The 25,917-nt window shown below is 45.0% G+C and overlaps 1 protein-coding gene across 1 annotated transcript in view; it reads left to right on the top strand.

Annotated features, from left to right (window-relative positions):
• Positions 1-3,397: 3,397 nt before the first annotated feature.
• The window catches only part of RFC5 (replication factor C subunit 5), a 28,275-nt gene continuing 5,755 nt past the window's right edge, over positions 3,398-25,917 (top strand). Inside the window, exons 1-9 of the mRNA XM_088449243.1 lie at positions 3,398-3,757; positions 8,742-8,806; positions 9,401-9,537; positions 19,818-19,897; positions 20,077-20,150; positions 22,971-23,130; positions 23,218-23,299; positions 23,495-23,624; positions 24,579-24,656. Coding sequence (XP_088305369.1) covers positions 3,708-3,757; positions 8,742-8,806; positions 9,401-9,537; positions 19,818-19,897; positions 20,077-20,150; positions 22,971-23,130; positions 23,218-23,299; positions 23,495-23,624; positions 24,579-24,656 — 856 coding nt within the window. The 5' untranslated portion in view covers positions 3,398-3,707. The remainder of the gene's footprint in view (positions 3,758-8,741; positions 8,807-9,400; positions 9,538-19,817; positions 19,898-20,076; positions 20,151-22,970; positions 23,131-23,217; positions 23,300-23,494; positions 23,625-24,578; positions 24,657-25,917) is intronic.

Below are 25,917 nucleotides of genomic sequence, written 5' to 3' on the forward strand. Positions count from 1 at the left end.
CCGGGAATCCAACCCTGTCCCCTTTTACACCAAGGAGCTACCTGGGTTAACCCTGCAATAACCCGAGTTTTAGTAGCGTTCCCGCTAGGCTGTTTTAGCAGGGTGCGGCACCCTGCCCTCCTTCTGGAGGACAAAAAGCACCCTGCCCTCCAGAAGGAGGACAAAAAGCACCCTGCCCTCACAGGCTGCGGGTGCAGTCTTCACCCGTGGGACGCAGTGTCCCGCGGGTGGAGAAATGTGCGGTGACCCGGTCACTGCCGGAGAATAGACGCCGGCGCATGCGCCCGGCATCTATTCTCCCTGTTTGCAGCGCTTGGGGGCTGCCCGGCATGTCCGTAAGTGCCGGGAACGCCCCCAAGTATGATGAAAAAGGGGACGCATCTTATAGACACGCCCCCTTTTATGGCCACGCCCCCTTTTCGCCCGCGCGCACAAAGTTGCCCTCTCTAGCTCCGGCACCCTGCCTGCCGCCGGAGCTAGAGTGAACACTATTTAGCTTAGGTGTAAAAGGGATATTAGATAGCAAATTTTCAGACTAATGGGTTAATCAATCAATCAAATTGATGCAGTCTATTCTTCCAAGCCAGTGTCCCTTGGTGCAGATTATACAACTCGTATGGAAGTTTATATTCTGATATGCTCTTTTATTTTATACTTGTTTTTACTGTATGCTATGTCATCTTGTTACAAATTGTATTTATAATCTGTAAGCATTGTACATTTTATTTAATTTATTAAATTCCTATTTAATTAAGTGATGTTCGTATTGCTCCAAACAAATTAACTGCCTGTTTAGAAGAAGCTGAGTGCTTGGCTGTTAACTCTTTAAATACCATTGTTTGAAGTGTTTACTTATTTAGCTATCAGAACAAAGAATGTGTGTTAGTTTGTAATTAAGTCACATGCTTTCTACTGATCTTATATATTGTATTGTGGCAGCTGAGTTGTGTGAAAGACTGTGTTAGGGAAGAGTCCAGTTAGATCTAAAGATAGGTGAGTGCAAGATTAAGTGGTGGTCCTCAGGGTCACTTTACAGCAAACTTTGTTTTCAGAAGTGCAGGGTTTGTAGCAGGTAAAGGTAGGCAGGAGTGATTTGCTGACAAGATATATGGTTGATTAGGTTGTCAGATCGGGGGATTAGCAGAGCCTGGTTCCCTGATAACTTCAAGGTAAAATAACAAGACAGTAGGCTTCATATCATGGATGGCCAACACAAGTCTCCAGACTTAAACCCCATCAAGCTGGTTTGAAGTGAACTGGACATAACGGGTTGGGTATGGCAGTGTTCTGTAAGTATTCTAAGGCTATCCCTAACCCACCCCTACCGCAACCTAACCCTAACCACCCCTCCCCCCAGAGCATAAGCCTAAACATCTCCTTCGTTACCCTAACCCCTCCCCTGCAGCCTAGCCATAACCCGCCCCTCCCGCAGCCTAACCCTAATCCTCCTCCTTATACTTACCGTTTGAAGTCAGCATTCACCATTTTGACCTGATGAGATTCCACAGCCGCTACTGTACAATTGCAACACATTTGTAGGAACTTCTCGAACAATATTGTATTGTATTCAGCAGTTATGTCTGCAAAACGTGGATAATTTAAAATTTAGATAAAATGTTGTTCTATGCCTCTTTATCTCCAGTTGTTTTTTTTGTTCAATGCTTTTATTTCAGAGTACATTGAGACACTAAACTGAGTATATTTCAACATAAATTGGAAACACTTCTGACTGATAAAAAGTATTTAAGTGCACTGATTAAACGGTGTTTTTGATCAGTGTCAAATATAAACTAAAAATAATTTAATTTTGAAACTTTTTCTGGTACTTCCGTCTATTTGCAGACCCTGGTTACGCTACTTGCGTATCTTCACTATTCAGTGAAGATACGGAAGTAGCGTAAACTTCAGGAAATACTATTCGGACAGTTGTGGGCTCGCTGCGCTCGCCACGCTGCGGGCACAGTGGCTCGCTTCGCTTGCCACATGGATGTATTCCCCCTCCATGCCCACTTGGATGGTAGGGAATGACGTTGGACACTGGCTTATAAGCTTGGGGCAAAGTCGAAAACTCGCCCTGCACTGCTCCACATGACCCAGCCCTATTTTTTACGGTAGAGCTTATTTCCCCTTCATGCTAGGGACCTGGAAGTGACGAGAGTGAGGGCGGAAGTGCAGTTCATGCCCAATAAGGCCAGCTAAAGAAGTTGTCCACTAGCCATGCTTCGGGCTCAGTGGCTCGCTACAAGGTTATAATCCCCCTCTATGCCCACTTAGATGGTAGGGAATGACGCTGGACACTGGCTGATGACGTCAGGGTCCTCTGCGTCAAGGGGATTTAGATATGGAAGAGTATAAAACCCCTTCAGTAATGTACCTGGAAGTGACGTGAAGGCGGAAGTGGAGGTTTCTGCCCACACTTTCCAGGAAAATAACAAAGACGGCCCCTTGCGGGCTCGCTTTGCTCGCCACAAGAATATATTTCCCTTCTATGCCCACCTGGATGGTAGGGAATGACATTGGACACTGGCTGATGACGTCATTGTACAGAAACGGAAGGAAATCTATCTCATTCTATTTATATATTACCTATTTTTTTACGTGGGGGGGAGAGATACAATGTGCGCCGGCGTTGAGTCACATGTGACGCAAACACAACATATTCATCATATACACGAGGGGAGATTAGGCCACATGATACCCGTTACCGAGCCCATAATGCCAGGGTAAAGACTAGTTCCACTTCAGTTACTGGGGTAGATGTATGAAAGCGGCACGTTAAGTGCCGCTATAACGCTTCCTGCTTCGCCTCTTTACCGAGGCACAGCAGGAAGCACTACCGATGAGATGTAAGAACATCTCATCGGCTGGAGAGGGGGAGCGAAAACTCAGCGCTGTCCCTGCTGTGGGGATTGGCTTGCGCCAGGCTGTAGCTGTCGGTATGACCATTCGTACATGGCCCTGCCGCTCGGTGCTGCTATCTTGTAGATAGCAGCGCCGATAATGACAGGGGCACATAGTGCCCCTGTCATTTACCGCCCAGACCCCCGATCATACATCGGGGAGAAGCGGTATCAGCGCACCATTTCTGGGCTTCATACATCTCCCCCACTGTATCTTGAAGTGACTTGCACTGAGGGCGGAAGTGTAGTTTCCTGCCCACACAGTGCACCAAAAAAAGAAAGTTAACCCCTCGCGGGCTCGCCACATGGTTATATTCCCCCTCTATGCACACTTGGATTGTAGGGAATGACGTTGGACACTGCTGATGACGTCAAGATCAATCTACAGAAGGGGATCTAGTTGTTACCATAAATTGCCAGACCGTAACACAAAGGTTAGATTACCCCCAAGCCAGAGTGCACTGCTCGCAGGTCCAGCACACTGAGGATATAGATAGAAATGTAACAACAGCTACTACACTACAGTACATCAGGGATAGGTAGAGTTTATTCCTAGAAGCTACCATCGGGGATTCGGGTCGTCGCCTCCGTCATACACATCTCGCGGGAAGTGGCGGGCGGGAGCTGCAGCCGCTACTGCTGCCGGGAGGCGCCAAATCAGAGGAGAGAGAGAGCTCCGCGCGCTGCTGCCCGGGCTGTGTGTGATGTGACTGTGTGTGTACAGTACTGCAGCCGCCGCCGCCGCCGCCGCCGCTACTACCCCTTACCTGCACAGCGCTCACTTGTCACTACCGTACAGCGGCAAGCATGGCTCCGGGGACCGCAGTGCAGGCCCGTCAGAGCAGAAATCTACCATGGTACGGAGCCGGTGTGCATGTGATGGATGAGGGGAGAGTGTGATGTATTATTTACCTGCTGCACACACACACACTGTGTATATGTCCACTAGCAACTCTGTATGATCAGAAACTGTTTATGGTGTATCAGTGACTCTATATACAGTATAAACGCACACACCTGATCTTTAATGTTTCATTAGACAAGTTGCTTAGATTTCTGGTTTCACAAGTCGTGGAACCAATACTTCATTTCCGAACACCTTTAACATTCAGAATTTGTTGACTGACCTGTCACAAATAATTTCTTCGGTACACATACATATAGTGCAATAGGGTAAAGTAGTGGATGGATCCCCCTCTGTAGATGTTTTCGGACGTCATCAGTTACTGTCCAGTGTCATTACTTGCCATCCACGGTGGCGAGGGGGAATATAAACCTTTCTTCTTTTGGTGGACTTTATGGGCATGGAACTGCACTTCCGCCCCCACTTCCAGGTACATCTATTAAAGGGGTCCTATACACAAACAGTAGGGTAATGACGGGTACACTAGACTATGTACAATCCGGCAGATCAGGCCAACGTATCGGGCACATCGTCTAGTGTGTACCTACTCACTGTGCGCACCCCTGCTGGCTGACATAGGGGGTTGTTCTGCCGTCCGTGTATGCAGGGATGACTGAACGGCCCAGCTGCTGACCCTGGCAAAGTGAATGGTGACGGTGAACGATATATGGGGTGGTCTGTCACCGGATCGTGCAGTATGTACCGACCACCTGATATATCATTCATCGGCCATAGCATATTTTAGCAATGCTGCTGCGTACAAAGACGCAACGGCTGTGTTATCTTCGTGTATGGCCATGATAGCTCCTGGGTGTCAGGCTACCAGATAAAATGTCTGACACATTTTATCTGTCAGTGTATGCCCAGCATTACATAGGTGCTGCAAAACACAGTTAAAACACAATTACTGCCTTTCAAAACCACATTCTCTTAACACTGTTTTGTAACTGAATTGCAAATGGCTGCATGAATAACTTCAGGATCATAATTCATGGGTAATAGACAATTCCCCTTGGTGCTTTCTATCTGGCACTCTAGTCTAAAGGGTCAATCCAATCGGATGCAAAGGCGGCGAATTGGCATTGGTACGCCATAGAAACATGTAAATGGCACGGCATTTCGCCCCCCCCTTACGCCCCGATTACACCCCTGACCGTACATTTTTGCTTTCAGCCCTATGGGGTGAGAACATTGCTCCAAATTGGATTAACCTATTAGTCTTTTGTGTCTAAAGCATCCAAATGCAAATTGCTTAGGTTCTTCTAGCTGGTCAGAAGTTTGTGGACACCTGAATAACACACCTATATTTGCCTGATAAGCATCACATTATAGAACTTTGGACATTAATATTGAGTTCATTTTGTTGTTTTGCTGCAATAACAGCTTACATTCCTCTGAGAAGCCTTTACAGTAAGGGGCATATTCAATTAGATGGGAAAAGTCCCGTACTTTTTGCATACTGGACTTTTCGCCGACATCGCATGTTTTCCATGCTAAAAAGTATAGCGCACGTCCCTGCTTATTCCCATATTCAATTAGAAATCATCGAAAATGGCACCCAGCGAAACGCAAACAGGCAAAGCGCTGTCAGATTTGGGGAAATCAGGCTAACACCCCCCCAAAAGATGCACTAACATTGGGGATCATGGTAGAAGCCCCTGCATTGCCCTGCTGAAGCTATTTGGGGTACTTAAATGCTCTCATTAGCTGCTAATTCGGACATAAATGGTTCATTTCCAGGAGCCCCATCAGACACTTCGGAGCTGGAATCTCGCACATAGAGAGAAGGCTACTGAATCTCCTTTGTCCTGAACTTTTTATACCAGCCTGCAGACACCACTTACAAATATGGGTTTCCAACTACTGTATTGGTTAAATACTGATAAGACAGCTACGTATGCGTATATACCTAAAGATGACGCCTTGAGCATTTATGGTGTGTCTAGTTTTCACATCCTTTGTACCATCTAATGCAATGCCTGACCACCACCTAATGTCTGACCATTATCTAATGCCTAACACATTCATAAAATCACTGCACACAACATGGCTTTCAGCAGCCATTTTCTGCTCTCCCTATACACTCCACATGAGGGATCCACATTATGTCTTGTATACATCCATCAGCCATAATGTTAAATCCACTGACAGGTGAAGTGAGTAACATTGATTATCTTGTTACAGTGGCTCCTGTCAAGGGGTGAGATATATTAGGCAGAAACAGAACAGTCAGTTCTTGCTTTTGATGTGTTGGAAGCAGGAAAAATGGGCACACTTAAGGATCTGAGTGACTTTTAACAAGGGCCAAATTGGGATGACTAGAGCATCTCCAAAAAGGCAGATCCTGTGGGTGTTCTAACCAAAGTGGTCCAAGGAAAGATAATTGGCGACAGGATCATGGGCACCCAAGGCTCATTGATGCGCATGGGGAGTGAAGGCTAGCCTGTCTGGTCCAATCCCACAGAAGAACTACTGTAGCACATATTACTGAAAGGGTTAATGCTGGCTATGGTAGAAAGTTGACAGAACATACAGTGAATTGCAGCTTGCTGCATAGCCAAATGCCACTGAGCATGCCCATGCTGACCCCTGCCCACAGCTGAAAGTCTACAATGGGCATGTGAGCATCAGAACTTGATCATGGAACAATGGAAGATGGTCTGATCTGATGAATCACATTTTCTATTACATCATGTGGATGACAGGGTATGTATGCATTTATGTGGCGAAGAGATGGCACCAGGATGTTCTATGGAAAGAAGGCAATGCTGCGAAGGTAATTCAATGCTCTGGGCAATGTCCTGCTGGAAATACTTGGGTCCTGGCATTCATGTGAAAGCTACTTTGACACATACCACCTGCCTAAACATTGTTGTAGCCGAAGTACTCCCCTCCATATCTCCTCAATGTAGTGTCATAAAAAAAAAAAAAATGCCTTGTTTAATGTCTAGGTTTTAAAATGGTAGACCTTGTTAGGCTACCATATTCTTCCTACACAGAGAAAGTGTTAAAACCGAGACAATGAAAATTTGATATATATAAAAAATTCTATTAACGTGCAGATTTTTTTTTTTTTGTCAAAACCTACAGATAGAATTCTGCTTTTTGCTATTTTGGAAAAGGTGGATTATTGGCGAAATAAGAACCACCAAGTATTTATTTGTGGTGCTTAGTAGATGAAAAAAATTTCCTTTTGCTTCCCTTTGTTGAAATTTCAATAAAAACACTTTTTTTTGGCTGTTTTGGTAAAAAAAAAAATAATCTGAGTGACCCACAAATACAGATGTAATTATGAGAGTGATAGGGCACACAGTGCCCTCCTCCCACCCATATATGGAAAAATCTCTGTTTTCAGTAGCGCAGGGTAATATTGTCTGGTAGCTAATCGCTACTAGTGAGCCACATAATTTGAAAGAGAGCATACTCCCCTTTATGGATGTCCGGTTGGGAGGAGATCTTCCCCTATCCCAGGTCGTAACATTTTTTTTGCAGTGCATGGGATAATGCCTGGTGATCACATAAATTTCTATAGGTGCACATAGTTTTAAACAAGTGTGTCCCTATATTTCTATGTTATAACCTGAAGGAGATATAGTGACTACAAGTTCCTCTCCCCCACCTTCTGCCTTAAATTTTATTTTTAAAATATAGGGGTCATTACAGCAAATGCGACCCCTCAACCCAAACCCTTTTTTCAATTCTCTTTGAAATTAGAAAAAATAAACTCCCCAGTTTGTAATCTTTGAAACCACGATAACCTGCTACTTAGTATTTGTCCAACCCATTGATAAATCCACTCCTAAAATATAGATATGATGCACATTTTCTAAATAACATTATAATAGTTATTCACCAAAATATATGGAGAAACATTGGAGCTTAGCCATGTTGAGTTAAACAAAGATTTTACTTTTGTTTATGCACAAGTAAGGATAATTCAGTGATTTAAATTACAAAAATTCATGGCAAATATCTTTAATGTACTAAGATAGGAGAGAAATAATACTGAGGTTCAAAAAACAAGTATTCATGTCATGGAGTAGCATTACAGACCAAACTTGATGCTATAGGTTAAAAGCTGTACTTGGGCTCAGGGGGATACGTTTAAGATGCCGGCGGTCGCAATCCCGACCGCCGGCATCTAGAATCCTTAATCCCGGCTAGGGTTAAATGACAGGCGTCTATAATCCAGACGCCTGTCATTTTCCCGACACCGGCATCCCGATGGAAGCGATGCCGGACGCCGCAAGCGGACAGCCGGGGGGGACTTGCCAGGCGCCGCAAGCGGGGGGAGGGCCACCCGGGGGGGACTTAGGGTTAGCCCCGCCCCCCAGGAGGGTTAGGCTAGGGGGAGGGAGGTTTAGGGTTAGGCACCCCTCCTGGGTCTTAGGGTTAGGTACCCCCCCTGGGATTGAGGGTTAGGGTTAGGCACCCCTAAGGAGGGTTAGGGGGTTAGAATAGAATAGTTTATACTTAACTTTTTCCAGCGCTGTCGGTCTTCCGCTGCCGGGCTCTGCTGTTTTGTCGGGCTGCCGCAGCCGGGATTCGAGCTGCTGGTCATGCGGCAGCCGGCATTCCATACCGAATGCGGGCTCAGGCTTGGCTGGTTTAAACCATGGTGTAAACCAGAGGTTTCCAAACTTTGTCCTCAAGGCACCCTAACAGTCCAGGTTTTAAGGATATCCAATACATTTTCTACCTCAGGTAACAATGCAGAGATGTACCCATTAAGATCTCTAGAAATCAATGAAAAGATAAAGCAGCAGCAATACATGTCCAGACTCCTTGGATTTAGTCATCCGCATTTTCCATAATGACGAGGTTACATCTAGTGTAGTGCACTTGGTGGGAATACACTGCATGTATTTATGGGAGATAACTTAGGGTTTTTTAGCCGTATTTTATAAGACTTTGATTTTAAAAATGTATATTCACAGGGTGGAAAAGTACCGACCCCAAACACTTGATGATCTAATCTCTCATCAAGACATCTTGAGCACAAGTAAGTTGGATTGGAGAAAAGTTGGTAAATATTTACCCACTGCTTAAAATATTTCTTATTTTATCTTAAACCAAAATTACCACTTACTAAATTAATGTTCTAAGATGTCCCTTCCTTAGAGTCCTTAGCTATTTTTTGGGTTCCTCCTGTCATGTTACAGCCATTGGCAAACACACTGGGTGCGGTTTGGGTGGGGGAGGCTTATATAAAGAGATTGTGATTTGTGATTGGCTGGCCCTCCTCACATACCACCCCCCACCATTTAATGTTTTTGAAATAAATTTATTTGCCAGTTCTGTATTGGTCTGGATGTGTGTGGAGACACCTTACTTTTATGTAGACTGTAATGCAGCTTTAACTCTTGATGCTACTGAAATAGAATTTAGCAACCCACAAATTTGTATAGCAGCTTACATTAAACATAGATACTATACAAATGTTATCAGTTCTCTCCAGAATGTAATGAGATATGAAAGGATATGTATACCCTGTTATGGGATTCCCAAATTATTGTTCCATAGTATTGGTAGAGAATGTATGATACATGGTACTAACCAACAATAATTTGTATCTGTTTACGGTATTCTTCATCAGTTCAGAAATTTATCAGTGAAGATAAATTACCTCACCTTTTATTATACGGACCCCCTGGAACTGGAAAGACCTCTACAATTCTAGCTTGCGCAAAACAGCTTTACAAAGACAAAGAATTCAACTCCATGGTTTTAGAGGTACTTTATTCACTTGGTGTTTATGTATTGTAAAATTAACCTGTGTTTTTCATTTATTCTTTAGTTTTTAAAAATCAAAAAAATTAAGTACGGCCTATAAATAGATGATAAAGCAGGAACAATTTTATGCTCCCCTTATGTTAGACACATTTAGAGGGACAGGTGTGGTGGGAATGGGGTCAGGGTTGAGAAGGGGGGGACACTACTGTACTAATCTCTGTCGGTAGTCTGTGGAGGAAGGAAGCCACACAGAGGTGGGCTTAGCATGAGATTTGCAGCCGAGCTGCAAGTGCACAATACCTGCGTATTAATGGGCGAGTGTTGCTATGGCTAAAAATTTTCCAGGACATAATTTCATTTGGGACCAGACCGCCCGACTACTGGACCCCTGTAGGTCGCACTGTGGCTTTCTAGGGGGTCGTGGGGCTTAGTTTATGAAACACTGTACTAACACAATTATAAATGCTGTACTTAAATTTACACACCTCACCTATGGTCCTTTATGTGTAGATGTATATATGGCTTCCTGTGCTGTTAAGATGTATATGTGTGACTAAAATCTTAAACTTACATGATGGTGATTATATCCACTGTCACATCCGAGCAGAAATTATTGCATCTTGTCGGGCGTGCTGGAAGATTTTTCATACCCGACAGAGCGATAATTGCTGCCATAGCCTTACACCGTGCAATTATTGCATAGTGTATGGCTACCTTTAGCAACAGTTTAAACTGTGCATCCACACAATGGACCTCGGAAGCTATATGGAATCACACTTCTATGATCTAAAAGTAATCTATGCGACTTTCTTCCTAGGTTGCATTCATAGTGCAACTAATAAGGATTTGCTGAAAGAGGTAAATTAATGACTAGGAAACCTGTTGTGTCACAATAAAGAGTCCCCCTACCCCCTCCCCCCACACCCCCTTCATGAAGTGGTATAGCAGAAGTAAACCACTGGGACTAGAATAAGCAGCCCACTTTCATCGTCTATACCAGAGATGTACAACCTTTTCTTTCCGAGGGCCGCATTGGGATATTGAAGGGATCACCATCAAATTTTACTTGCTTAAACGTGTAAAATACCTACAATTTACTAGTGGAAAAGGCCTTGCATCTCTTTCACTGTCACTGTACTCTTGGCCTGATTCAGACCCGCTCGCGAGCGCTATGCGCTCGCAAGCGGGTCGATGGTGGCCCAGTGCGCAGGCGCGAGACACGGATAGCAACGGGCAAACCGTCGCTCCGGGTCTCGTACCAAAGGGGGCGTGCTGTCGATGTTGAGTGACAGCACGCCCCCTTTGGTGGGCGGGACGGGGGCTTGGCTGCCCAGACGGAGGCGTTCCCATGGGAACGCCTACCGTCTGGGGCCGGCCCCACTGACATCACAAGTGAAGTCAGTGGGAGTGCTTTTGGCTCTGTTAGAGCCAAAAGCAGTCTGGGGCTTGCGGCAATGAGACCCTACCACAAGGGTCTCGTCGCAAGCCCGATGGTCTTGACCATCGCGACCATCTTCCTGGCCGCTCGCTATATCTGTGGGTGGTCACCCACAGCTATGTGAGCGGCCAGGAGGCCGCTCTAAAAAAACAGAAGGCCGGCCCTGATTCAGAGCGAGCACTCTGTCAGAGCGTCCGGCTCTGAATCAGGCCCTCCCTCCCTTTGGATCCCACTAGTGGCCAGTAGTGGTGCATCAAACAGATAAGGCCCTATGGAAGAACACCCAGTGACATCAGATTTAGGAGGATTTTTTTTTTTTATTTTTAATTTTTTTACTTTTTGGTTTTGCTGTAGACTTGTAAATAAATGTGTGTTTGTGTGCTTTGCTACAGAAACCAGACATTTGTTGTTAGAGAATTAATTAATTGCCAGCTAATTTTTTTTTTTTTTTATAAAAACCATTGCTAAATTCATGGGCTAGTAGCTGTGGCTCACACTGTCTGTCGGAGTAGAACTAGAGCAGTGAGCAGGAATGTCCCAATTTTACAATATAATTACATTATCAAGACTGAAAGCTCCAAGGCCATTTCAAATGCAAAGAGTGATGCATTTTAGCTACATTGATTGGCTGCCTGTCATAGGCATGTGTCTGTTGAGTCCTGTCCCAATGAGTAATTCTTACCCTTTTCCCTGGTACCTGATGCAAAAAGAAATTGGAAAGAAATATCTTTATGGGGATAATAAAAAATATAAACACTACTAGGGTCTGAGGCTCCCACCAGAGGACTGCATATAATGAGGGTGAGGGACGCATGTGGCCCTAGGACTGCATGGTGCATGGTTGTGCTAGACCCTGCTCTGGAGATATTGGTAGCTATTTTAAGAAAAATAAGCACATACTGGATATTAAGATAATTAGTGGCTTAGATTACTTATCCCTTTTTAACCACTTAGCTGGTGTGGTCGCACGTGATGTGACCGCAGCCAGCTTTGCTTCACATGTGCATAATAGATCTCCTCTGACTCCCGGACCCACAGGCAGAGATGCAGCGGTTCGTAACTTCTGACGTCACTGCCAGAATCGTGCCCCAGACATTCTGGAACTCATGTGCCGGAGACAGAAGTGCGAGGAGGGGAACTTAGTTTTTCTCCAAGCACTTTTTGGTCATCAGTCCCCCCTGACACACGCTCCACTGTACTCTGCATGTGAGGGAGGAGAAGGAGTAATGCCCCGTGGGGGGTTTACATGCACTGGGGTGTGTGGCAATGCTCACAATAAAGTAATTTGGGGAGGGGAGGCAAAAGGGGTGGATAAAATAGTTAAAAAAAAAAAAAAATAGAAAAAAATACACTGGTCACAGGGGAGCTACAGTGCCTTGCAAAAGGATTCACACCCATTTGCTTTTTTTTCCATGTTTTGTTGCCTCACAACCTGGAATGAAAATGGATTGTTTGAAGCTGTGCATCATTTCAATCACAGAACATGCCTACAACTGTGAAGTTGTTTTTTTTTTTTGTTTTTTTTTTTATATTGTGAATCAACCAACATTTAGGACAACATAACAGAAAACTTCAGCGTGCATAACTATTCACCCCCCTAAAGTCAGTACTTTGTCAAGCCACCTTTTGCAGCAATTACAGCTGCAAGTCGCTTTGGATAAGTCTCTATGAGCTTGCCACATCTTGCCCCTGGGATTTTTGCCCATTCCTCAAGGCAAAACTGCTCCATCTCCTTCATGTTGGATGGTTTCCGCTTGTGAACAGCAATCTTCAAGTCTGACCACAGATTCTCAATTGGATTGAGATCTGGGCTTTGACTAGGCCATTCCAACACATTTAAATGTTTCCCCTTAAACCACTCGAGTGTTGCTTTAGCAGTATGCTTCGGGTCATTGTCCTGCTGGAAGGTGAACCTCCGTCGGACTCTCAAATCACAGGCAGACTGAAACAGGTTTTGCTCAAGAATATCCCTGTATTTAGCACCATCCATCTTTCCCTCAACTCGAATCAGTTTCCCAGTCCCTGCTGCTGAAAAACATCCCCACAGCATGATGCTGCAACCATGTTTCACTGTGGGGATGGTGTTCTTGGGGTGATGGGATGTGTTGGGTTTGCGCCAGACATAGCGTTTTCCTTGGTGGCCGAAAAGTTAAATTTTTGTCTCATCTGACCAGAGCAGCTTCCTCCATACATTTGGGCAGTCGCCCACATGCCTTTTGGCAAGTTCAAATCTTGTCTTCTTATTTTTATCACTAAGCAATGGCTTTTTTCTGGCTACTCTTCCATAAAGCCCAGCTCTATGGAGTGTACGGCTTATTTTGGTCACATGCACAGATACACCAGTCTCTGCTGTGGAGCTCTGCAGCTCCTTCAGGGTTACCTTTGGTCTCTGTGTTGCCTCTCTGATTTAATGCCCTCCTTGCCCGGTCTGTGAGTTTTGGTGGTCGGCCCTCTCTTGGCAGGATTGTTGTGGTACCATGTTCTTTCCATTTGATGATGATGGATATGATGGTGCTTCGGGGGATCATCAAAGATTTGGATATTTTTTTTTCTACTTCAGGGTCCGTAGGGTATCCACAGGATACCTTGGGGTATAGGCGATGGCGGCAGACATCCAGGCACCACAGAGTTAAATTTTCAGCCTCCCAGGATGCACTGGGGTCCCTCTCCTATACCCCGCCCCCGAGCCTCAGGCTACTCAGTTTTCGTCGGTGCCTGGCCGGAACCAGTCGCACCGTAGAGAGGGGTCTTTTCGAGGCCCCTGAATATTTCTTCGCAGCTGTGGCTGCACAACTAGAGTGCTACAGCATAGGACAGTCAGTACTGACCTCCATGCTGTCACTCCTACAAACCCCGCTGGTACCAGAACGCCGGTACTGATTCGGGGATTCTGGTGGGCAATCGGGGTCACGACTAGCGGTGCCCCTCATTGCCTGGACTGTGGCTGGATTCACGGGGGTCTCAGGTAAGCGGCAGGACCCGCGGTGGGTTCCCGCCGAATATATCACAGTCCTTTGGTCCCCAGGCAGGGGGCTCCCTGGGGACCGGCTGCAGCGTGGAGCCAGGCTCACCATACCCTGCGCTTCCACTACCCCTGGGGACACAGGACCGCGCGATAATAGAAAACGACCGGCGTCCCAGGGGTTAAATGCATGCCAGGGGAGTGTGCTTTCCCTGCACAGCAGGTGGTGCCTCCCCCGCTGCACACAGTCTTTCCACTGTGGTCTGGCATCTGCATGTGCTCCTCCTTCAGCCCTGCCCTCACTCTGCTCCTCAGCGGCCATTTTCTGTGACTTGGCAAGCGCTGCTGGACGCTGAAAACGGCAGCGTTAGGGTCGGGGGTCCCCCTGCATACCTCTCCTCCAGGTAAGGTCAGGTTATGCTGCGCTGTTTCCTACCAGGCTATCAGTCTGAGTAGTTGATGAAGCGCTGATAGTGCAGGTTGTTATTTCTGCATTGTGTGTGACTAAATCGCTAGTGTCTGCTGCTGGTACTTTCACTTTCAATCTGTTTCCTATCCCTGTCTCTCTGCTATTAGCCCTTGTGGTGCGGTGTTTCCAGGGGCCAGTGTCCCACTATACAAGTCTGTTAGTGAGACGTGTCACACACAGTTCCGGTCATTCAGCATGTCTGACACTGACCGGGACTTGCCCCTTCAGCCAAGGTGTACAGTATGTCTGGCACCATTGGTGGAGGGAGATAGCAGCTCTGAAGGGGTTTGCAACACGTGTCTTACAAGACACAGCGAACTACTGTCCCTGCACCTGGGCTTGTTTGCTAAGGTACTTACAACCCTGGTGGGCCAGCTAGCAACGCCCCCTGCATATCCCCATATGGGGGTTTCACAGCAGTCTAAGGCGTCGTCCCCTATACAGGGGTTCCCTAGACAGTTGGTAATACTTCAGAGTCCCTCGGTCTCGTCCCCCCCAGGTCATGCAAGAACCTGCGTGAGCGAAGTCATTGTCCACGTCGGTACAACACCTGATGGACGCTTGCAGGGAGAGCCATCCTGGTGGCAACTGCAAACTGATCAGGGTGATCGGGATGATATGTCTCCTGATGACGGAGAAATATTTGACACTTCTGATCACGGCCTTGGTTGTTGAGGATGACACTCCGCCTGTGGCAAAACCTAAATATCCCTTTTTTAAGGATATTAAAGGTGATGCTGCGGTGTTCCCCCTATCTGGTCAATTAGTGGATCATTTAGAGGAAGCTTGGAAATCGCCAGGTAGGCGTTTCTCTCCCCAGAAGCGTCTGGCAGTGGCATATCTCTTCATAGAAAATTTTTCTAAATGGGGAAACCCTGCCACAGGTCGAGACTCGTCTCGTCAAGAGTGCGACTTTGCCAATGCCCTCCATGGTCTCCTTAAAGGATCCCATGGATCGCAAGGTGGAAATAGGTCTTAAGTCTATGTATTCCCTTGCTGGAGGCGCTTCCAGACCAGCTATGGCTGTGTGCTGGGTGACTAGAGCCATGGAATATTGGGCAGATCCGTTAGACGCGTCTCTGGACCCAGACTCAGTTCCTGATCAAGTGGAGCTGGTGGGTAATTAAGACCCTCGGCCGCTTACATTACTGAGTGGCTTTGGACATAGGCATGCTTGCTTCCAGGATTTCCTCGGCAGCAGTAGCAGCATGACGTACCCTGTGATTGCGGTCTTGGAAAGTTTCCAAGAAAGGGTTAGAGGGTTTACCCTTTAATGGTAAAGTACTTTTTGGCCCTGGTTTGGACAAAATTGTGGCTACCCTGGCAGCGGCAAAGTCTGCGTGTTTGCCATCGCTTACAGTCCCTTCAGGGTAGGGTTCTTCTTCCTTTCGGCCTTATAGAACCCTGGGTAAGTCCAGGGTGCAGTCTTTTCCGAGAAAGACTGCCACCAAGAAGCCTACCAAGTCAAACAAGCAGGCCTAGAGTACCAGACACCCTGCTCCTACGTCCAACGGCAATCCTTTGGCCTGATGGGACGGGCCTCTCTTTGGGGGACCCCAAAGTGGAAGGCCAACTTGGGTAAGAGAAGTGGTGTCTCAGGGGTACGCCCTCTCCTTCCGCAGAAAGCCGCCCAGTCGGTTTTATACCCCCCACGGGTCTTCTGTCCGAATTAGGACAAGGTTCGTGAGTTTCAGACGTTAGTGCACTCTATGCTCCAGGCTGGGGTCATAGTGCCAGTTCCTTGGTCTTGGTGTAGTTAGATATGCAGGACGCTCACCTACATATCCCCATTATCTCAGCGCACCAACGCTTCCTCAGGTGGGCTGTGGTCAAGGATCATTTCCAGTTTTAGGCTCTGTCTTTTGGTCTAGCCACAGCACCTCGTGTGTTCGCCAAAATTATTGCAGTCATGACAGCTCACCTGCGGATGTAGGGAGTCCGCTTGTTACCCTATCTGGACGATCTCCTGCTGCTGGCAGAATCTCCAGAGGTACTTCGGCGCCATCTGCACCTGACTGTGTCTGTATTGCAGACTCACGGCTGGCGGATAAATTGGAAGAAGTCCTCCTTGGTACCATCACAGATCAGAGTATGCTCCATCTAGGAGCTCTGTTGGATGCTCAACATCAGAGGATCTTTGTAACTGAGCAAAAGATCTCTGCGTTACAGCAAAAGGTACGCCTTTGCCTGCACAGTCGCCGCGTGTCCGTTCACTCGGCAATGAGGCTCTTGGGTTCCATGGTGTCGTATTCGACATGGTAGAGTTTGCCCAGTTTCACTCGAGGCCTCTGCAGCAGCTGATCCTCTCCAAATGGAATGGGTTGCCCCACCAGATAATGACACAAATTATGGTGCTTTCTCTGGAGGTACAGCTGTCTCTGGCCTGATGGCTGCAGACTGCTCGCCTGAACATGGGGCGCCCTTTTTGGATAGCGGACTGGGTCCTTTTGACGACGGACGCCAGTCTCCGCGGCTGGGGAACGGTGACTGGACCACGCTTCTTTCAGGGGAGGTGGACTCCAAGAGAAGCAGCACTCCCATTAAATATATTAGAATTGGGAGCAGTCTTCAATGCTCTCCAGCAGGCAAGACACGTCCTGCAGGGAAGACCCGTGCAGGTACAGTCAGACAACGCCACCATGGTGGCTTACGTAAACAGTCAAGGAGGAACACGCAGTCAGGCGGCTCTGACAGAGGTGTCCCGGATCCTACTCTGAGCGGAAAAACACCTCACCGCAATATCGCAGTGTTCATTCCAGGAGTCCTCAACTGGGAAGCAGACTTTCTCAGCCGTCAAGGCGTGCATCCAGGAGAGTGGTGTCTTCACCAGGAGGTGTGTCAGTTACGGGTGAACCAGAGATAAATTTCTTGGCCTCACAACACAACAACAAACTGCCAATGTTCGGGTCAAGGACAAGAGACGCAAAGCCTTGTCTCGTGGACGCTATGGCGGTCAAGTGGACCTTCCAGTATGCGTACCTCTTCCCTCCGTTCTCCCTTCTTCCTCGAGTGATATGCAAATTCAAGCAAGAAGGCGGCGCGCTACTGCTGATTGTTCCAGCGTGGCCCAGGCGACACTGGTACATGGTTCTTCAGAGTCTCTCAGTGGACACTCCGCTGTTGTGGCCTCAATGTCAGGACCGGCTATCTCAGGGTCCTTGCCTTCATCCGGACTGCAGTCGGCTGTATTTGATGGCGTGGCTATTGAGACTGCCCTCTTGAGGTCCAGAGGTTTCTCCAGCTCGGTGGTCAACACCATGCTGAGAGCTTGGAAGCCTTCATCTGCCAACATCTACCATAGAGTGTGGCGGGCTTTCTTCCAGTGGTGTCGCACTAGAGGTTATGCTCCTCAGGTGTTCAGATTGTCCAGGGTTCTGGCCTTCCTACAGGCGGGTTTAGACCAGGGTCTTCGCCTAGCTTCCCTGAAGGTACAGGTGTCTGCCCTTTCAGTGTGGTTTCATCATAGGATTGCTATGCTTCCAGATGTCCGCACCTTTATGCGAAGGGTGCTTCTTATTCAGCCTCCCTTTGTTCCACCTGTGGCACCATGGGATCTGGCTGTGGTCTTGAAGACTCTTCAAGGACCGCCATTTGAACCACTGGGCTCAGTGGATTTGAAATGGCTAACCATTAAGACTGTATTCCTTCTGACTATTCCTTCGGCCAGAAGGGTTTCGGAATTGGGAGCTCTCTCATGTTGACCTCAATTTCTAATTTTTCATGGAAACAGGACTGTGCTGCGCACTCGTCCTGGGTTTCTTCCAAAGGTGGTATTTAGCTTCCATATCAACGGGGAAATTATTGTACCATCATTTACTTCACCGGACCTTTCAGTTGGTGAGGCCACCTTGGATGTGGTGCGGGCCTTGAAAATCTCTGTGGACCGCACTTCTGTCTATTGGAAGTCAGACTCTTTGTTTGTCCTTTATGGCTTCCATAAAGGAGGTTGGCCTGCCACTACAGAAACATTGGCAGGATGGATTCGACTGGCTATCTCTGAAGCTTTTGCTCACGAGGGCCTTTCTGTTCCATCTTCTGTTAAGGCTCCTTCCACTAGGTCTGTGGGTTCTTTCTGGGCAGCTCGATGTGGTGCCTCAGCTGTTCAGCTTTGCAAGGTGGCCACGTGGTCATCTGTCCATACTTTCATACGGTATTATACTTTTGATACCTACGCCTCTCAGGATGCTTCCTTCGGGTGACGGATTCAACTCTCAGCACAGGAGCGTCCCCACCCTTGAAGGATACTGCTTTGGGACATCCCCAAGGTATCCTGTGGATACCCTATGGACCCTGAAGTAGAAAATATGAGATATGGTAAGAACTTACCCTTGTTATCTCTATTTCTACAAAGTCCATAGGGTTCCACAGGACTCCCGCCCTGTCGCACATGTACTGCAGATGGGCTGTGATTCTGGTCACCGGTTTTTCCTCTGATTAATGCCCTCCTTGCCCAGTCTGTGAGTTTTGATGGGCAGCCCTCTCTTGGCAGGATTGTTGTGGTACCATGTTCTTTCCATTTGATGATGATGGATTTGATGGTGCTCCGGGGGTTCATCAAAGATTTGGATATTGTTTTAAAACCCAACCCAGAATTGTACTTCTCAACAACTTTGTCCCTGACTTGTTTGGAGAGCTTCTTGGTCTTCATGGTGTGATGCCTCTTGCTTAGTGGTGTTGCAGCCTCGGGGGCCTTTCAGAAAAGGTGTGTTTATACTTGACAGATCATGTGACCCTTAGATTTCACACAGGTGGACTTCATTTCACTAATTATGTGACTTGGTTGCACCAGAACTTTTGAGGGGCTTCATAGCAAAGGTGATTACATATGCACATGACAATTTTCATAATTTTATTCATAAAGATTTTTTTATATAAATTTTTCTCATTTCCCTTCACCAAATTAGATTATTTTGTGCAGATCCATCATATAAATTCAGATTAAAAATATAAATTGTAACAAAAAAGGTAAAAAGCCAAGGGGAGTGAATACTTTTACAAGGCACTTTGTTTAAAATAAATAAATAAAATAGGCAAGTATTACATCGGGGGGTGGGTGGGGTAATGTTAATGGGATCTATTGTCACTGCGTGGTCTATTCTCAGTTGGGGGTGGTAGGTAATTTTTCGATTGGTGCCTATGAACATGGGAAGGTGCAAGACACCCCTTAGGCGCATATATTTTTTAAAATAAAATATTTCAATTAATTTTTAAAAAGTATATTTTCTTTACAAAAATAATTTCTGACCAGTTTTGGGGGGAATGTCAGTTAAGAGATATCGCATAAATTTTTCACTTGACCAAATCATTTTATTATCTTAAAATCTATTTAATTACAACTTCTCTTTTCTGCTATAATGCTATGTCTAATGCTTGGAAACATGTTTACATTTATTGTTGTCATTATTATTTAGTTGAATGCATCAGACGACCGAGGAATAGACATTGTGAGAGGCCCCATATTAAATTTTGCCAGCACAAGAACAATATTTAAGTAAGTGAATATAATAAACAGTTTTCATAGTTCTTATTACCTGCCTATGCTTTGATCGCATATATCTCTCACTACAATAAATCTGTGTCATCCTTCATATATTAGGTCAAACGTACAGTTGAAGCAGTCTGATTTGTATTTCCTTCTCTCTCCATCTTTCTTTATTCTCTCCCTCTCAGAAAAGGCTTCAAGCTGGTGATCTTGGATGAAGCAGATGCAATGACTCAGGATGCTCAGAATGCTTTGAGACGAGGTAACGTGGCACACTATCCCACTGCCATATGCCTGGAAACTTTACAAAATTACCAAGTCTCTTTCTTTATCCTAGATAGACATAACAATCTGCTTAGTCGTCATGTTACAGCAGCTGAAGTCATGCCTGTCTTGCTTTTGCTGCCTGCTGGATTTGTGTAATGTTACCTGGGCTCTCAGAGCAGTTGTAGAATGTTAGTTACTTCTAATATGGTTATTGCTAGTTTTAAGGTGCCCACACACTAGGCAATATTTTACACGATCAGCCCGATTCTGATGCATCGGGATGACAGATCGTGTAAAATATGTCCTAATCGTGAGTCACGATTATGATGCCGATGCGCGTAACCGCTGGTCGTACATCGCATCTTCAGATCTTGCCTGCTGCAGGCACGATCTGAAAATCTTATCACGATGCACTGGAATAGTATAGGATGCATGATAGATCGTGGGTCAATTTGGATTGTTTTTAACACCAAATCGTTCCCACGACTGCAGGGAGGGAAATCGGACACGATATCGGCTCGTGACCTGAACTAGTGTGTGGGCACCTTTAGAGTGAGAGTCCTGCACTTGGGCCAGCTCTCAGATTGGCTCATCAGTTGATCAACCATGTAATTGTTTAAAATGATAAATGTTTTTCATTTCTTTAGATTTTTTTTTTAGAAAATAGAGAAAAATAAAGCATTTCTCTTTTTAGATACTCCTTGTTCAAAATAGACTGCGGATTAATGGAGCGTACACACGGTCAGATTTGTCAGACTTGTCAGATGAACGATTGAACGATTTGAACGATTTTACCAAAGTTTTGAACGATTTGAACGATTGAACGATTTTTGACTGCATTAAAATGAATGGAATCGTCCAAGTCTGACTGCAAACCCATCAGATGTCAGATATCGTTATCTGACAAACGGGAACGCGCATCGTTGATCGTCCATCGTTCAGGCATGTCAGATATGAACAATTTTCCTTCAGATATGAACGACTGAACGATTTTTAAATCGTTATCGTTCATATCTGAAGGAAAAATCTGATCGTGTGTATGCACCATAAGACACATTGTTGTATTGGCATGCTAATCTTCCACGTTGGACTAGAAAAACGCAGTCGCCAGACAGAGCTTAGTGGACTCTATGGAGTCATGTGACTTTGTCTACATAAGCAGGGTTTTGTGGCAGAATAGTGATCCTGTAGTTAAGTGATTAGTTAACCTAGCTAAACTTGGATACAAAATAAACAATGTATGTTATAAGAAAATATATAAAGTAAATAGTGGGAAGTGTGTATTCTGATTGGTTAGATATAGGATAAATAGGTGTGAAATTTTAATAGATGGTGTTGGGTTCCTGATATATAGTCAAGTGCTGGCTAATGTTTATCATGAAATGTATTTGTTTAAATGTAAAGTTGTTGAATTATTCCATAAAATGGCTGCTGGCGCTATTGAAACTGTCTTTAAGATGCTGACTTTGTGTTTGAATAAGAAAATCCCTACGAGGAAAAAAGGAGTATCTGCTTTATTGTAATGAATATTTTGCTTTGTATTTAATATATCACTATTATAGCTGTGCTTTTTTCTATTCTTTTTTTTAAACTGGTTGACGCGTACCTATTTTATCTCCCACCTTAGCAGCTAGCACATCTATAGTTAAAAATGGTTAATTGTTTTGTAGTTATGTGTATGGGAGACAATACTTCTCTTGTGGTTCATCTTAAATTTGTTAAAGTTTATGGTACAATTTGTTGGATATTTGAATCTGATGTACTGAAGACTGATTTACAGGATCTATTGCTGGTTTTTATTGATCCTTTACTGCTATTGATATTGTTATAGGTGATTATGTAGTTTCTTTGTACACTTTTTCACCAACTAAATGTTTTTTTTTATAAACCCAATAAACTACAACTGCAAAAATAAAAATGGGTACCGTATATACTCGAGTATAAGCCGAGTTTTTCAGCACATTTTTTGTGCTGAAAAAGTACCCCCTCGGCTTATACTCGAGTGAAGTGTAGCGCTGACCGGACGGAGTTCGGTCAGCGCTACACAGCACAAACACACAGCCGCCGGAGCCGGCAGCTGTGTGTTTGCTGTGATCAGCAGCCTCTGAGAGTCTGTCAGACTCTCATCAGCTGCTGCTGCTCCCACTGCGGGAGCCATCTTCCGGCTCCCGCAGTGGGTAATGGGAGAGACGTCATGAGTAATAATGTCTCTCCCATGCAAAGCGGCCGGAGGAGCTGTTAGCGGCGGGACCAGGAGCGGGAGTTTCAGGTAAGTGATTTTTTTTTTTATTCTTATTACGTCTCTCTACTGGGGGTGGGGGGGTGGGACTACTGGGGGCACTACCAGGGGGCCATTACTACAGGGGGCACTAAAAGGGGGGATTTCCACTGGGGGAACTACCAGGGGGGGATTACTACAGGGGGCACTACCAGGGGGGATTACTACAGGGGGCACTAAAAGGGGGGATTACCACTGGGGGAACTACCAGGGGGGTATTACTACAGGGGGCACTAAAAGGGGGGATTACCACTGGGGGGCACTACCAGGAGAGATTACTACTGGGGGCTCAACCAGGGGGAATGACTACTGGGGGCACTACCAGCTGCTGCCATCTCCCACCCTAGGCTTAAACTCGAGTCAATAAGTTTTCCCAGTTTTAAGTAGGTACCTCGGCTTATATTCGGGTCGACTTATACTCGAGTATATACGGTAATTGTGTCTGCTATATAGGACTTCATGCACAAATAATGGAGCAGTGAACTAAATGTTGTGGAATGAGTGCACACAATTTTTTTTCTTTTTCATTTCTTGTAGTGATCGAGAAGTTCACTGAAAATACTCGATTTTGCATGATTTGTAATTACCTGTCAAAGATAATCCCAGCCCTTCAGTCCAGGTGCACAAGGTTCCGCTTTGGCCCCCTCAGTAAAGAGATGATGGTTCCCAGGTTACAACATGTGGTGGAGCAGGAAAAGTAAGAAAATGCATTGTAAAAAGTTTTCTGACACAATTGGCCCATGCTACAAATTGTAGCGGTTTTCCTAACATTTTCCTTTTACAGTGTGATTATCAGTCCAGATGGAATGAAGGCATTGGTGACTCTCTCCAGCGGAGACATGCGAAGAGCGCTGAATATCTTACAGGTCGCTGTTCTAAGCTGGATAAGTAGAAATTGTTATGACTATTAATATTCAACTTCTACAATATAAAAATGTTGTCTAAGAATGAAATATAACAGCATATTCTAGATATATATAACTGTCTGGAAAGAGAAGTCAGTTGTGAGGTCATATTTTTAGTGAATTGTCTTGTTGTGAATCTAATGTGTTCTCATGCAGAGTACAAATATGGCTTTTGGAAATGTGACTGAGGATACAGTATACACCTGCACAGGGCACCCCCTGAGGTCCGACATAGCCAACATTCTGGACTGGATGCTCAACAAGGATTTTACAACTGCATACAAAAGTATCCTTTCTGCAGTGTTATATGTGCCAGGTGGAAATTAAATTCACGTTTGATCCTTTGCTTAGTGTTTTCGAAGGCTGGAATGCAGCAAGTTTCCAACTAGTTCCGCCGCCCATTGTGCTGCACAGGGTCATACACAGAATAGCCATTTTAATAGCTTCATGTTCCCAGCAAGAACTAGTTCCCAGATTTGCTCATAGAACAGCTTGGTGCATGGACCCTGAGATCTCAAAAATGCAGCACAGGAATGCTGGCCCTTATTGACTGTAATGTACCCCATACTTCTTGCAAATTGGCTGCTGGTGGATCTCAGATTCTTTCCACAGAAGTTCCATTTTTATTGAGATCTAATTAGTAGGACTCCTGCATGAAGATACCGGCAGAAATCAGCCACCAAACTAGTAGTCCTAGTGGCAGCTCATGTGCAATAGAATCTGCCCCATAGTCTTAAAGTGTGTGTTTTTTTGTTTGTTTTGTTTTTCACGTTACTAAAGTTTAACTTGGTTGGGATCTTACACTACACACAACAAGTCTTCAGTGTCATCAGCTATCTGATCTGATCATGCATGTCATGAGTTATTTGGATGTTAGCCCATTGTAGACTTACCTATGACATGAAAATCCCTGCAGTGTTGCTGTCCTGAAACATGAATTGGGGCATAGTAGTATCGCCTGAGTCGTAAGTCTTTTGGCCGTTCTCCTTCCCTGAATTTACGCACATTCACTAATTTAGTTAACTATATGGGAAGGAAAGATTACAGTACCTAAGAAGCTGGACTCTGTACATAACATACAAATTATTTCTTTTAATTTATTTCTGTATTTGACAAGCCATTTTATTTCTAGATCCTGAATAAAGTCGTCTTTCACTAGTTCATTTGTAAAAAGCTGACTGTCAAATATGACACTGTTTCTCAATTGTGAAATATACTCTCCTTAAAGTTATGTTTTCAGATATCATGGAATTAAAGACATTAAAGGGCCTGGCTCTCCATGATATCCTGACGGAAGTGCATCTCTATGTACACAGAGGTAAAATAAAAGTATACACCTATTGGCTTCTATTCATTTGTCTACAAGGGGATGCTTTATTCTGTGCTCAAGCTTGCTATAACTCTGGAGTGTGTTTTAATCCCCACAGTCTTCCGTCACAGCTGCAGGGATGCTATTACATCTATCCTCCAGTGATCCTTGATGCATCCCTTAATCCTGACATCACAAGAGCATGCATGATCGCTCATGCTATACTCCTACATGAAATCATCCTGGTTTTAACAATATGGGATGGGTTTGAATGACCTAACAAAATGTAAAACTGCATTTTAGCAATTCCATCAAAGTTTATATACATATATTTATGATTCAGTGATTGGCATGGGGGGGGATTTAATTCTGCATGTAGGATGCCCATGCAGGTGCGAGGGAAAACTTGCGATGTTGGCACACCGTAAATGCCCGATATATGCGGAACCAGGCAGTACTTTGAATTGAATCTGCCCCATAGCGTGTGTGTATGTATAAAATAATTATATTCTTAAAATGAGTTGTACCATTTTAAATGTCAAAGGAGGGTGCTGACCTAAAATCCTAAACAAATAATATGCATAAACAGGATAAAGAAAAACAAAGTTAATTTTTAATAGTTTATCACATTATGACAAAAGCAGAAAAGATACTGAAAGCACTGCTGACTATAATGGTTTGTAGTATCTACTAAGCAAGGAACTGCTGATACCAGATAATTGGATGTATTAATGCATTATGAATCTACAGTTTTCACATATTATAGTATTCTTCATATTGAATTGATCTGCAAATTTTATACTTTAAAGGTGTGTTAAACTGCAAGTGTACATGGATGTTGCATGAGTATATGAGCGCTGCCACCTTTCAACTCAATAACCATAATACTATTCTATTCAATATTTGACTATTTTCAGACTACTGAACCCATAAAATGAAATATTTTCATATGAACCATGAAGTTAGAATACCTCGTTCAGTGTTAGGAGCTGACATTCCACTGCAGCTGCTTACAAGTGTAATGTGTAGTAGTGTGGTTCCCAGCTCCCGTTTCCTGCACCAATTTGATAGGAGCCTCAGAGCACTACGTTGTGCTGTACACTATTGCTCAGACTATGACTCCCCTCCGTTGCTCTTCTCATATAAGCAGACATGTCACTAACATCCACAAGATCAGCTCACTCCCCTGCTGCAGGTTGTTCTATCCCCACCCTGTAGAAAACTGGAGACATCCTGGGGAAGTCGTGGTTGAAAATGTTGTATAATAAGG

Source organism: Taudactylus pleione, unplaced genomic scaffold (assembly GCF_031769625.1).
Source record: "Taudactylus pleione unplaced genomic scaffold, aTauple2 ptg000479l, whole genome shotgun sequence".
In the NCBI taxonomy this organism is placed as follows: domain Eukaryota; kingdom Metazoa; phylum Chordata; class Amphibia; order Anura; family Myobatrachidae; genus Taudactylus; species Taudactylus pleione.